A 14,400-nucleotide genomic window follows, 5' to 3' on the forward strand; every position below is an offset into this window, starting at 1 on the left:
GACCGTCATTCCAAACAATCTTTCACATACTATTAATTCTTTTTTGTAAATTATTTTTTTTTGAAAGGCAAAGTATTTTTGTAAATTAAAATTAAAATGTGATTACATGTTTGAAAAATAACTTGAGTATATGGTGAAAATTAACTAGACCATATAGTTAGAAAATAATTTCTCATCCATTACCACTTATATGTGCTGAAGGATTGTTTTCCAAATAATTATACATTTTTGGCCACCATGTATGGTCATGCTTTTGCTATAGCATATGATTGGTCACTATCCATTTGTCAAATTTTTTTATACAAACATTTTTGCACCAAATGACGAATTAGAAGCAACAATCATGTTCCTTGCATTGCATAGTTGCATTCATGTCCCTTAATGAACACATAAAGCAACTAGAATGCACAAGACATTTTTAATTAAACACATGAGCTTTAAGGTATATGAAGAAAAAAAATGCCCTACACTTTGCCACCCCCCTCATAATGCAACCCTTATCTTTATTCTGTTTAAAACCCCTCCCTCCAGATCCCATTTCTTCATGTTAAGAGAAAAAACACAACTCACATACATTCAGACACACACTCACACTGACAAACACACAATAATGTCCAGCCATAATGGGATGCATCACAACAACGTTGTTGAAGACCATGAGGCTCTCATGTACCAAAACTACCCGTGTGCATACTACGTCCAAAGCCCCTCCACTCTCTCCCACGCCAACAGCGCAGATATTCGCAGCAACATCCAAAACGACGCCGAATCCACCTTCCACTCCCCGAACCGATCCGAAACAACCCACCCGCTAAACCCGACCCACGAAGAGGACGAAGCCTCGCGCTTCGCCCTCTGCCGCTACACCTCCTCCCGTGGCTCCAGCCACTCCTTCTTGCACCACAAGAAGATCTCCTACGACGGGAGTCACGCCACCGCCACCGAGAACGGAGACGTTAATCGTCTCGTTATCATCGATGGCGGTGGTGACGACAAGGGAGATGAGAATGAGAATGTGGAGGAAGGGTCGTTTTATGAGTACTATTATGGGAAGAGAAAAGGAGGGTGGAAGAGGTTCTTCTCTTACCGCAACTCTGATTCTTGTGCTTGGATTTGGTTGCAAATGGGTTGGAGAATTTTGGTGAGCTTCGGAATTGCGCTGCTTGTGTTCTACATTGCTACAAAACCTCCACCACCCAATGTCTCCGTTGAGGTACGTACACAATAAAATTCTATGATGATCCAATATTTGATACATCCGAATAAATAATGTAGTAGGACTTACGCAAATAGCTAGTGATGTTAAAAAAATGTCATTTGTTAATTGACAAAAAAAAAGTGTTATTAGGGTTGTTTCTATTGATAGAACTTTGGCATAAATATTATGCATACACACACTTGCAGAAATCTGAATACATGCTGTACTTTGAGAACAAATCCTTTGAAAAAGTGACCTGAAGTAATTTTCAGATTCCTCTGGGAGAAGTATTTATTTCTGCAGTTTTTTTTTTAAACAAAAATATGCATACGCATGCAATAGAATTTTTTTGGTGTCTGTATATAATAGTAACAATGTGGTTTGAAATCTAATTAGATTTCATGCAAACTATCAAATCCTTGAGTATACACTATAATAGATCGAATTATGTATTATACTAATATTAGATATATTGATAGTATATATATTAATTATTTATATTAAGAATTATTTATATTAATAAAGTTATTTGTTATTATGATGCATGGTAATTAATGTTAATACAAAGTTGTAATACTTATTTTTTAACAATTAAATTTTTGTTAGATAAAGGTTCTATCAAATTCTAAGTACAAGACCTAATCATTTTTGTCATTCAAAGCATAACTGTGAATTTAGGTAGCTTATTTTAAATTAATGGTAGATGAAAACATTGATTCGTTAATTACAACTGTGGAATAAAATAAGATGAAAATGTAGTGGAAAAAAAGTTTTATTCAGAAAATGTTTGGAAAGAGGAGGGTGATAACTACTTATCTATTAGTCCCGTGTAAGTTCATCCATTTTGGGAACCAGACAGATGGAATCTGCGCGTGTAAACCATCTCTCTTCCAATAATGATGATGAATGCAGGTTGTAATGCAAGGGCAATCATTGTTTAAAATTAGATATGTTTTTATCTGCCTCATCTTTTTGCTATAACTTCATCATGCTTCTATCTTTTGACTGTTGGTTGTGTTGCGGCAATCATCGCCAAAAGAGTATATATTCGGTACACACAAAAGTTGTACACACTCGAGTAAATTAATATATAGTAGTATCCGGTGGTAGATCACACTTATACCAGGAAGTGTAAATGCATCCTCTCACTTCCAAAAATCTGCACACAAATAATAGAAAACCTGGCACAAATTATAATTTTATTTTATTTTTTTTCTATACTTTTGTGACAATTTTCTGTAAATTGTGAGGGTTTTAAACTCTAGAAATCCTAATCTAATTTTGGATTTATCCCAACATAGCATTAGGAAAATTTTTGATATATTTTAATTTTAGGAGAATGAAAACATAATAAAATTTTTGTAAAGATGAAATTCAAAGATTTTTAATTTTACGGACACAAAAAAAAAATATATTAGTTTTTTTTATATAATTTGAACTCTTTATCCTTAAATTTTTTACTCCTTTTACGATAATAATTATTAATTTTTATTTTTTAAAATAGATTGTTCCACTTGACTCAGGGTCAGGGTCTTAGATTGTTAGGTAGTATAAAATAATTTTATAAACTTTTTAATTTAGTACTATTTTTTTCAAATTAATAACTTAAAAATATTGTATAGAGTATACTTGATGTATATCTTTTATGTCGCCATTTTATATATTTGGTTGCTACATTAATTTGCAGATCGCAAGGTTTCCAGAATTTAAACTAGCGGAAGGGATTGACAGAAGTGGCGTGACAACAAAGATCCTGACCTGCAATTGTTCCTTGAATTTAATCATAGAGAATAAATCCAGGTTCTTTGGTCTTCACATTCGTCCTCCCACGATGGACATGAAATTTTCCAACTTACCCTTTGCATTTTCAAATGTAAGTACCGCATCAATTTCATTGTAGAACAGTATGTGAGCTATATATATATATATATATATATATATATCAAACACATGTGTATTTTCCATGATAAATAATTTTCTTTTAGGTTACTAACCTGTGTCATCTTAAATTGTGATTATTTATGCAATCAGAATAAGTTTAATGAATAGAACACCGCTGAAAAAAATATTTTTTTAACCCATTAATGTTAGTCGTTAATTTTTCTTAGAATGTAATTGGAGAGATTCAAAGTGACATCAGTTCCCCTTTCTTCCTTTGTTTCTCAAACTCTCATTCATCAAATCAATCTTATGATAAAAAATATTGTATATGCAAATTCTATTTTATTTATTTATAAAATAGCTATAACTTTATAATTTACTCGTGCAATTATGTATGATAAAGTTTGTTCAATTTAATATCCCTTCTTTTAATATATTTTACATTAGTTCATGTAATATCCTATTAACCATGCTAGTATAACTTAACAACTAACTCAAATTATACTAGGATGATTAATATATCCCAATATCTTTTTCATAAGTTTATTTACTTTAATCATAATGAGGGTCTAATAATAGTAGAGATTTTTTATTTATTTTTTTTACATTTTGAGGGATGAAAATCATTATATATATATATATATATATACTAAAATCAAAACTTAACTGCTAATTTTACAGAGATTAAAGCATATATTTAAACATCTTTATCCTTAAACATTCTTTTGTTCAACTTCGTTTGTCGTTTATCTTTGACCCAAGCTCAAGACTATGCATGCAGGCCCCCGAGCTCTATGCTGAGAGTGGCATAACAATCTTTGCATTACAATTGGGAGCAAAGAACAAGCCCATGTATGGTGCAGGAAGAAGCATGCAAGATATGCTAGATTCTGGAACAGGATTGCCTCTAGTAATACGTGTAATCTTGAGCTCTAGTTTCAAAGTGGTTCCTAGCCTCATAAAGCCCAGGTTCCATCACCATGCTGAATGTTTGGTGTTTCTCAAGAAGGCTTACGACAAAAAACATCGAACCCTAGCATTTGATAGCACCTGTAAAGTAACATCTTGATTAAACTGCGTGTGGCTTCGAAATTCTATAAATTAATTGATATGGTATAGCCACGGGTCCGAAAGAGATATACAAAGCGAAGCTTAATTAATAAGAACCTTAAATTGTATGATATGGTCCATAAGAAAAGTTTGAGGTGCTTGCATTTATGTGCTATATATATAACCCCTTGATTTGCTTTTTATTTTAAAGAAATGGATGAAAGCAGATTTTTCCTAGAGAGGACCTTGTACAATGTTAATGCATGTCGATCATCAAGTTCGTGTGATTAATAAATATTTGATATATTCCATTAATTTATTTTTATCTATATATTCACCTTTTAATCTATTCTATCAATTGAGAGGATAATACAGAAATTAAATATATATTTAATATCCATATTTATATTAATTTTTTTCCTCAAATTCCTAACTATATTATTATTTCTCTATCCATCATTTATAATGGGTGTGCAAAATGTTTAACAACTGAGTAGAAATAATGACATTAGTTACTGAAAAGAGAGTAAATAACATATCTTAAACTTTTAAGTAAATACATAACTTGAAATAATTATTTTAAAAGTAGACAGATATAGAAAGAAAGGTGTAACTGTGTAAGTTGTGTTTAAATTAATTTTTTAAAATAAATATTGTAAAAATATTGGCAAATATTTTTTTACAAAAGTTCTTGTAAGCATACATTAAATGAATAAATCACTTTTATAAAGTCACCTCCTACTTTTTTTCGTTTCGATTTATGTTGGATCTGGGTATCTAATGCAAAGAGTTGAAGACAAAAATGTTAAAATCAAATGGGCCAAGTAGCCCTAATACAAAAATAAAGGGGTGCTGCTATTCTCCCTCTTTTTTTGCTATTCTTACGCTCTAGATTTAAAATAGGAAAAAATCTTCTTACCCTTAAGTCATTTCCCTACACTCCATATCTAAATTAAAAACATAATAGAATCACGATTTTGTTTTGTTTTATAATTGGGTTTAGATACACAGTAGAATTATAATTTTGTTTTATATCTAAACCCAAGTATATATAACTGAATTGGAATTTTGTTTTATTTTTATTTTTTCTTTAATTATTTAATTACAAAATAAGTTATTTTTTTTTATAATAATTGAATATTATTATACAAAATATCTTAATGATAACACACATTACCTCTTTCAATATTAATATAATTACCTTTTTAATTGAAATTTGACTTTATGGTGACACGAGATATCCTTTTTCATTGTAATTAATTATGATACAAATTAATATCATAATTAGTTTGATTACCATTAATAAAATTATTTCATAAAATAATTAATCTATATGATATTAACTATCATTCAAAGGGATAAATTGTATATTAATTAATTTAATTTAAATTTAAAAAATATAATTTATATACCCATTAATTTGATTAGTTTTTTTGGTGTAATTTTTTGGCGGACATTAGCTTAAGAAAGTAACTTATATCTACAATTAAACTTTTTATTCAAAAAAACGGAGGGGTGCAAAAAAAAAAAATACACGACAAAAATAGTTTCAACCACACTGCGTTCTGCATGATCCAAAAAGAAATCATTGTGATTGAAAGGTCCAATGACACGTGCAGGTGCAACTACAGGCCGTTGAAGCGTCAATACGAAATCTCGGACCAATGGGGAGCCCTGTCGCGATCGACTCATGTGGAATCAATTCATATCAGACAACAATCCTCTTTTTTTTGTTCTTTCCCTATGTGGAAGTAAAAAAAGAAGGATAAATAGTCATTTTTGTCCTTAAATGTATAAATCGCTGACAAATTTATTCCTGGAAGATGAAAATTTAAATTTTAGTTCCCGAAAATGAAAAAAGTGTGACAAATCTATCCTTCAGATATTATTAATGAAAGAGCCTACGTGATACATTCAGGGAAGAATTTGTCAATGTTCTACATGTTCAAGGATAAAAATGACTATTTACTCAAAATATAATTTAATCTTCATCTTCCCTTTCTTTTTAATCGTTACAAGCATAACATTACACTAAACACTTAAAAAACAGAAAAGGAAAGCAAACATAAGTTAGAAGAAACATAATAATAAACATAATATTGATTAATAAACATAATTTGTCTATTATTCTGAAATTTCTATTATGATAACATTAAGTAATGTATCATCAAGCTGGGTCTCATTTTCTTGTAAGGATTAACTTAATGGTTATACATTTTTGTTTGAGTTTCATATTTTAGACAATGTACTATTATATTAAAAATTTCAGACCAATAAACAAATTATGCTTATTAATCAATATTATGCTTATTATTATATTTGTTCTAACTTGTACTTGCTTTCTTATTTTTTTGAGTACTTATTGTAATGTTATGCTTGCAATGATTAAAAAAGAAAGGAAAGATGAAAATTAAATTATATTTTGAAAAAATAGTTATTTTTAACGGATGAAAGTTAACGGATGTATAGCTTTATCGTATTTTTTTTCATTTTCGGAAACTAAAATTTAAATTTTCATCTTTTAGGAATAAATATTCTATACATTTAAGGACAAAAATAACTATTTATCCTAAAAAGAATAATGAATATTTGGACAACACTTTGTGCCTCGTAATATTCATATTAGAGGTACAAATTTGTGCTTAAATCCATCTTGTTCTCAAATTCATTTTGTTTTTTCTCCACAATACCAAATTTAATTAATTACAAACATTTAATTGATAGCGTCTTTGTACCATGGTGGTTTGGTGGATCTGTGACCGACTCGTCGGTGACGGGCTTTAAGGTGTAGAGCAAAGTGGAAGGTTGTTGATTACACAGACAGAAGTGAAAAAATAGTAAAAAAGATTGCTGGTTACATAGAGGAAAGTGGAAAAGAAAACTATTACTATAAGGATGAAATTGTAATTTTAATCGATTTTAAAAAATTGTCCACCATAGACCACTTAGTTAATTAATCCACCCTATATACCGTCAACTAATCAAGTTAAGGTTTGCTTTTTATTTAATTTTAAAACTATTTAATTAGTTTATTTATGAAAATATTGTGTGAAATTTTTGCGATTTCAAAATCAATAAATCAAAACTTAAGATATAAATCATTCATATACAAAACATCACTAAATCAAAACTTAGTGTCCCATTGCACTTCAACATATCGCTGCACTATACTATTATACATCAGTTAAGTGTAAAAAAATATGTAACGCATACATCATTTATAAGATCGATACATAATACCCCTAAATTGGTCTAATCCATATGTAATTTAGAGTCCCTTACACGCTCTATCTAGGATGTCTTTAATGAGAAACAATCACCTAAAAGCCATATATTCCTCCAAATATGTAATTAGAGATCATCATAATCAGAATCATATGTGTCAAATGGAAAAATGAGTTTACCAAAGTAAAAATCATATATATATATATATATATAAAGGAACTCTAAATGCTACAGAAAAGGAGAAGTACTAAACTTTAAAAATACTATATTTAATAGTTAGGGATTTTATTCAAAACTCAATTCATAATCTTAAAACAAAAACTCAATTCATATAAAAATAATTTTCTATATTGTTTAACAATAAACAATTATAGATAACAACATTAAAACTCATCCATCTCAATTGATATATGGAACATAATCATAACATTGATCCTCAACTATAATCAACAACACAATTCCATTACAAATTTTCACCATGATTCATCACACATCACAATGCACACTTCAACATCAACTTATCACAATTTTTTTTTTTTTTTACTACAACTTATCACAAATTTTTATCATGACTCAAACACCAACATTTATATATCAACTTAACTTAAGTACATCATAAACCACTAAATTACCACAATCTAAATTGTTACTAATAGATAACTCAATAATTAATGATTATTTATTTGAATCTATTAATAACATTTTATTTATTAAAAATAATAATAATTTCAATTTTAACTATAAATCAATTCATTTATTTATCATATTTAATTGATGACACCATCCTAATTTACTTATCTTATTAGATTAATAGTAGATATATTTTTACTTAATTTGATAACACCTTTTAAGTTCCTTATTTTATTTTATTTTACAATAATGAGAATAAAATTTAAATTTAAGTCTTTGCAAAGACTACTCAACCCTCTCAGTCTTTAATTTAGATATCATGTACCTAAAAGATTCACCACTTCTCCACTAGTCCACTAGTATTCAAACCCAACCCCCCCCCCCCCCCCCCAATAAAAAAATAAAAAATACCTCCACTAGTCCACTTGTGATATTTGGTTCTTGTATTTTCATAACATAAAAAAATGATATTCTTTTTTTTTTTTTTGTTTTAGGCGCATTGGATTGATTAATGATATTCATATATGCTTTAATCATTTAAGCATTATAAATTATATTTATATAATACGGGAGGTGATATGAAGTATATTTAATTTAATATGAGAAAATAATTTTTCAATTAAAATGAATTTTATTTATTATTTTTATATTCACAAAATAATTTGAATTTTTAAATTAACAAAATATTAAATGATCCAATCATGAAATTATATGTTGTATCAAATTTTGTTAAAATTAAACAATAATAAGAAGGAAATCAAATGATCTATATCTTAGTATATTCTAAAATTTATATTGTATCGATTTTAATCTATATAAAGGAAATAACAATTGATTTTGGATTAATATGAAATCTATGTAAAAAAACTTTCAATCCAATTATGAGTTTTAAGAAAATATTATCCAGCTGAATGTTATAGAATGGTGTCATAATTATCTAAGTTACATTGGTGTAATTTAATCCTTCCTCTATGTATATTCAAATTGATTAGAGATTTGAAAAATATTAGTTAATATTATTAATTATTTAATCTAAGTTAATTTCAAAATATTTAATGACATAATATATTATCAAATATTAATTAAGTATGAAATTATCTAAAACTTAAATTTTAAAAGTATCTTAAGTTTGAGTTAAAAATTTAAATAAAATAATCAAATAAAAATAAATTAAAAATTATACAACTTTATCAAATCATATCATAAGACATTATCATAATATGATAAAATTAAATTAAATGATATTATGATTTTTTATTTAGTCTTTTAATATAATTTACGTATGTAATGTCAAAACTTCAATAAAATATAATTTTACTCTTACTTAATAATTTCTTATAAATAATGTAATATATAATTATAAGTGTTTGGAGAACACAGTAGTGTTTACAAGAAAAAAATACTTTAAATTCTTAATAATTAAAATAACTATCTTGAGTGATAGTGATTTTTTAAACTATTCTTCAGCAACAAAGTTTTTAGGAGTTTTTCTTCGACAAGAACGTTTTTTGAAAAATTTTCTTTAGTTCTTATCACTTTCAATTTATCCTTTTCATCTTTATTACTATATTCAAACAAAATACTTTAAAAAAGTTATCAATAGTTAAAAATAATCTTGTATAACATTATGAATTATTTTTTGTCAATATGAAATATAATTTATATGTTTAAAAATATTTATTTATTATGTTTTTAGTTATTTAAAAATAAACATTTAACACATACCATGCATAGACTAAAATACTGGCAGAATTTAAACAAATATTTTAAAATATTTTTTAATGAATATAATAATTAAAATTATATCTTGTCACTAATTATAACAATATAAGTATTAACCACTAATTATGAGAACAAATTATAATAAATATTCTTAGTTGAAAGAAAAAAAATAGGGTCTGTTTACTTCATTTTCATTTCCTTTTTAATTTTTTGTTTCAACTTTTATTTTACAAAACTAAGAACTTATTTTTTTATGTATTTTCTATTTTCAAATATTTGTAAAGGAAATAATTTTTTAAAGATTTTTGTTTTTAGTCACTTAACTTTTTATTTGTATTTGTAGTCCCTTAATCTTTTTTTCCCCTACTTTTAGTCCTTAATTTTTTTTTTCAACCTTACTTTTAAAAGTAACCTCAAAGTTGATCCTCCACTTCTTTTATTTAATCTGTATAACAAAAAAATATTTTATTTTCTTTTGTTTTCTATTTTTCAATTTTTATTTTTTATTTCACCTAAAATATGTTTCATTGGAAAAAAAAATATAGAGAACACATAAATAATACTCCAAATGATATAAAACGATGAATATTCTTCTTTTTTTTATATAAAAAATTGATGATGAATGCTAGGATGGAATAGAATTTATGTCAAAGGGTGAAAGGCTTTTTGAAGATGATCAGTTTCAACTTTCAAGCTTTTTCATACCCTGGAGTTGTTATATGTCAAATCCATCACCAATGTTGGCACCATTACGACAGGGATGAGATGATGTGTATGAAATTAAATTCATCCTCAGAACACCAAAATGTGGATTTCAGAGACAGCAAACTGATCTCAGCGTGCGAAGATATTATATACGAGAGCACTTCCATTATCTTTCAAAAGATGTAAATTATTATGATGCAATAATGGCATAAAATTAAACGTGCAAGGTCTATAACTGAGTAAAATTAGAAAAAAATAAACTTTTAGAAATAAAGCTTACATAAATAAAAAATTAGAAAAACATCAACTTACAAAAACTAAAATTAGAAAAATAAACTTTTAGAAATAAAAATTAAAAAACATTAACTTATAAAGATCAAAAATATATTTCAACCCATATTATATATAGACATAACAATAGGACGGCGACAAAATAAATATGTGATTCTTTGTTCTTATACCCTGCCTTCCAAAATCCATCCCATCCTCATTCCCAGTCGGTCCTGCCTATATTTAGAAAAGCATAAAAAATTAATTTTAAGAAAAAAATAAAATTATATATATATATATATATATATATATATATATATATATAATCAGTCTATTATACGCATGAAGATATAAGATTGGTTTAGTAGTGAAAAAGAAGGAAAAAGAAAAAATTTATCGATTCAAATTCTCTCAATAACAAAAATTAACAATAATAATAATTAACCCAAATGAATGTAAGAATTAATCATAACTTGATCATTATTGAAATGAAAATCCCATAGTGACATAAATATGTGGTTCAGTTACAAAGACCAACAACAACAAAAAATTAATTAAGTAATATATGTTATATAAAATAGGATTAATTTAGTTATTACACACGAAATACACGTACATGTACCTATCCTCAATCCATCAAACTCAAGGCGGAGGCGAGGTGATACCCCCATGTGGGAATTTGTTTGTCACGCATGCTTACTTATAAAACTCTTCAAATTATTCGGACTTATCATTTCAATTTTTCTACTTGTTTGCTTTCCACCTAATTAATGTGCCCTTGTTACTTCTCAAATTCTCATAAGAGAAAGCATGAATTTATCTTATTAATTTATAATATCTATTATTTATTGACTGCAAAAACTAAAGTAATTAAGAGTATTTTTAAAAAATAATACAAGAGTTGATTTAAAAGAAATCTTATAGAAAAGACAAATCAATTTCAAAAAATAATATTATATATAGGAACCAACATAATAATATTATTTTATAATTCTTTTTATAATGTTATTTTTATCTCTTCTAATTAATCATATCATACATCGTTTTCTTCTCTTTTTGTTTCCGTCTTCAGTGTACAAGGAAATTATACACGTACTATTTTTAATTCCTTGAATGTTCCCATCTTCAAGTTTTATATTTTATTTTTGCAATAATTAAGGTTTTACAATTTAATTTGTTTTAAAATATATATATAACATTAAGTTAATTATTGTAAGTTTTTATTTTAAACTCATTGATCAAAATCATCACCTTGAATTTCAGAAATTTAAGATATAATTATTAAATCATGTTCAAGAACTAGAGACGGACCAACTCATTTATATTAATTTTTCTCTATATAAGAATTTAGTACATAGTGTGGGGAAACTAGGGAAGAGATCGAATGATAGAAAGCAAGATATAATGAAGATAACCAGGCATGTTTATAATCTAAAGTTACATGAAAAATAGGGCATGTGCCTCATTACCATGATCTATAACGAAGATCGAATTAGGAAGCTTCTCACGGGGCCAAACTGTTGTGACCTCATTAACATGATCTACGAATTGAACATTGTGAAGTTGTTGGATTGAAAGGAATAGAGATGGGAAAATTGGGGTAGGTGTTGCGGTGTTGTAAGGATTTAATTTCGCTCAGATAATTTTTAAGGAAAAATAAAATAGGATAGTGAGAATCTTTTTCATGTCATAGCTAGGAATATGATATATAAAAATGTGTTTGATAGGCACCAAGGTACGAAGGAAAAAAAACAGCACATGTTAAATATATGAATTACATAATTTTTTTTTGTCTTTTTCATCATTTGATAGATAATGAAAAACAAAAAATAAAATAATATAAAATTTATTAAAATAATTTTTTAATATTAATTTTCTTAATATTATTATACATTATAAAATAATACATTTTAATACATCATAAATATTATAAGTAATATATTAAAACTGTTATAACCGTAATATTTATAAAATTAATATATTAAATAATATTTATGGTATATTAAAATACTATATATATATATATATATATATATATATATATATATATATATATTATAGTTATTGTTAACTCAACCGTGTGCTCTGAAATTAAAAAAATATATTTTTTATAAAAAAATAGAAATTAGAATATTTTTTTTAAAAAACTCAACATTAGTGATGAAGTAATTTACATGTCAATCATCAGTAAAATTATACGATCACTTTGGGGTGGTTATAAGTTTTTGATTTTTAGTTTTTAAAATAATGTGTTTGGTAAAAATGGAATTGGAATGATTTTTAGATCGTTTTTGAAATATTTTTACATTTATGTTCAAAATTATGAAAAAAAGTTTTTTGTGAATTTAGTTTAATTTTTAAAAAATACGCATTTTTTACATTTGACAATCGCAAATTTTATTGTCATCACCGCTACCACCACACATCGCCACTATCTATCGATACCAACACCACTATTCCCATTACCATCATCTTTGACAATACTACTATCACCACCTCATCACCACCACTACCACTACTGTTATTGTCATTGTGATCGTTATTACTACTACCACAATCAATACCACTTCTATCACCGCTATCATTACCATTACCGCTACTACCACCATCACTGCCACTACTATCACCACCAACAATACTACTACAACCACCACTAATATCACCTATCATGGCCATCGCCACCAATGTTACTGCCACAACCACTACCAACATTGTCACCGCTACCACCACTACCCCCATCACTGCTACCACCTCCATCACTACCACAAATGTCACCATTGACATCATCACTATCGCCACCATCATCACTACTCGTATCTCTACCACCATTATTGTTGTAATCCCACACAAAAATACTCTTAAACTAATTTTTCATTATTTTGTTTTTAAATTATATAATTATCTTTTAAAAAAAAAGTTATATAATTATGTTATTTTGAAATTTAACTATATGAATAACTCTTACTATTTTGATCGGTGCAAACTTATTTGGTCAAGTTCGGCCATGGTAGACAACCAAGACACTTTTAAAGTATTCCCACTACTTGTAGTTATAGATGCAAGATGTTATGGATAAGTAATAATGTTTGAGTAAGATTTATCAGATCTGGGAGGCATATATATTGCTAACTCTAAGGCTGGGCAGTCAAGTACTATGTACCAACGTAACTCCTTAATCCATCCTTCAAGCTTGATTTGGTTGTCTTCCACCACAATTTAAAATTTTTTGTGGCCTAAATGTTCCTTATAAAATCCAACTTCCTAAAAAATGTCCATTTGTCCATGTCTATGCCTTTAATACATTGACTTCCCCACCTTTATATTCTTGGATAGGTTCACTTACAAATGAAACTGTGCAAATGCACATTGATTGTGAATGACATTTCTGTTGAAAAAATATCAGTCACATATTTATGGTTCTAATACATAAGAAGCAAGGGTAGCAAATGAAATGAGCATATTTTATATACAAAAATGGAATACATAACTTGCAAAAACAACAATTAATACCTCATCAATAACCACCAATCAATTCAATGTCGACATAGCAACTATCATGAAGCATAGGCAATGGTGGATCTAAGATCCTAAGTTAATGGGGGCAATTTACTTTTCAAATAATATAAATTAATAATAATTATCATTATGCATATGAAGATAAAGACATAAGTACCAAAATCATAAAATTTTAGTGTATCTATTCAAATAAATTACATACC

At 27.2% G+C, this 14,400-nt stretch overlaps 1 protein-coding gene across 1 annotated transcript; it reads left to right on the forward strand.

The window, feature by feature from the left end:
* The first annotated feature begins 425 nt into the window (after positions 1 to 425).
* LOC100792233 (uncharacterized) lies at positions 426 to 4,444 on the forward strand. The gene is made up of 3 exons (XM_003545931.4): positions 426 to 1,213; positions 2,886 to 3,071; positions 3,861 to 4,444. Exons 1-3 carry the CDS (start codon positions 431 to 433, stop codon positions 4,146 to 4,148), a joined length of 1,257 nt encoding a protein of 418 aa, XP_003545979.3. The 5' UTR covers positions 426 to 430; the 3' UTR covers positions 4,149 to 4,444.
* Positions 4,445 to 14,400: the final 9,956 nt, after the last annotated feature.

This window comes from Glycine max, chromosome 15 (assembly GCF_000004515.6).
Source record: "Glycine max cultivar Williams 82 chromosome 15, Glycine_max_v4.0, whole genome shotgun sequence".
NCBI lineage: Eukaryota > Viridiplantae > Streptophyta > Magnoliopsida > Fabales > Fabaceae > Glycine > Glycine max.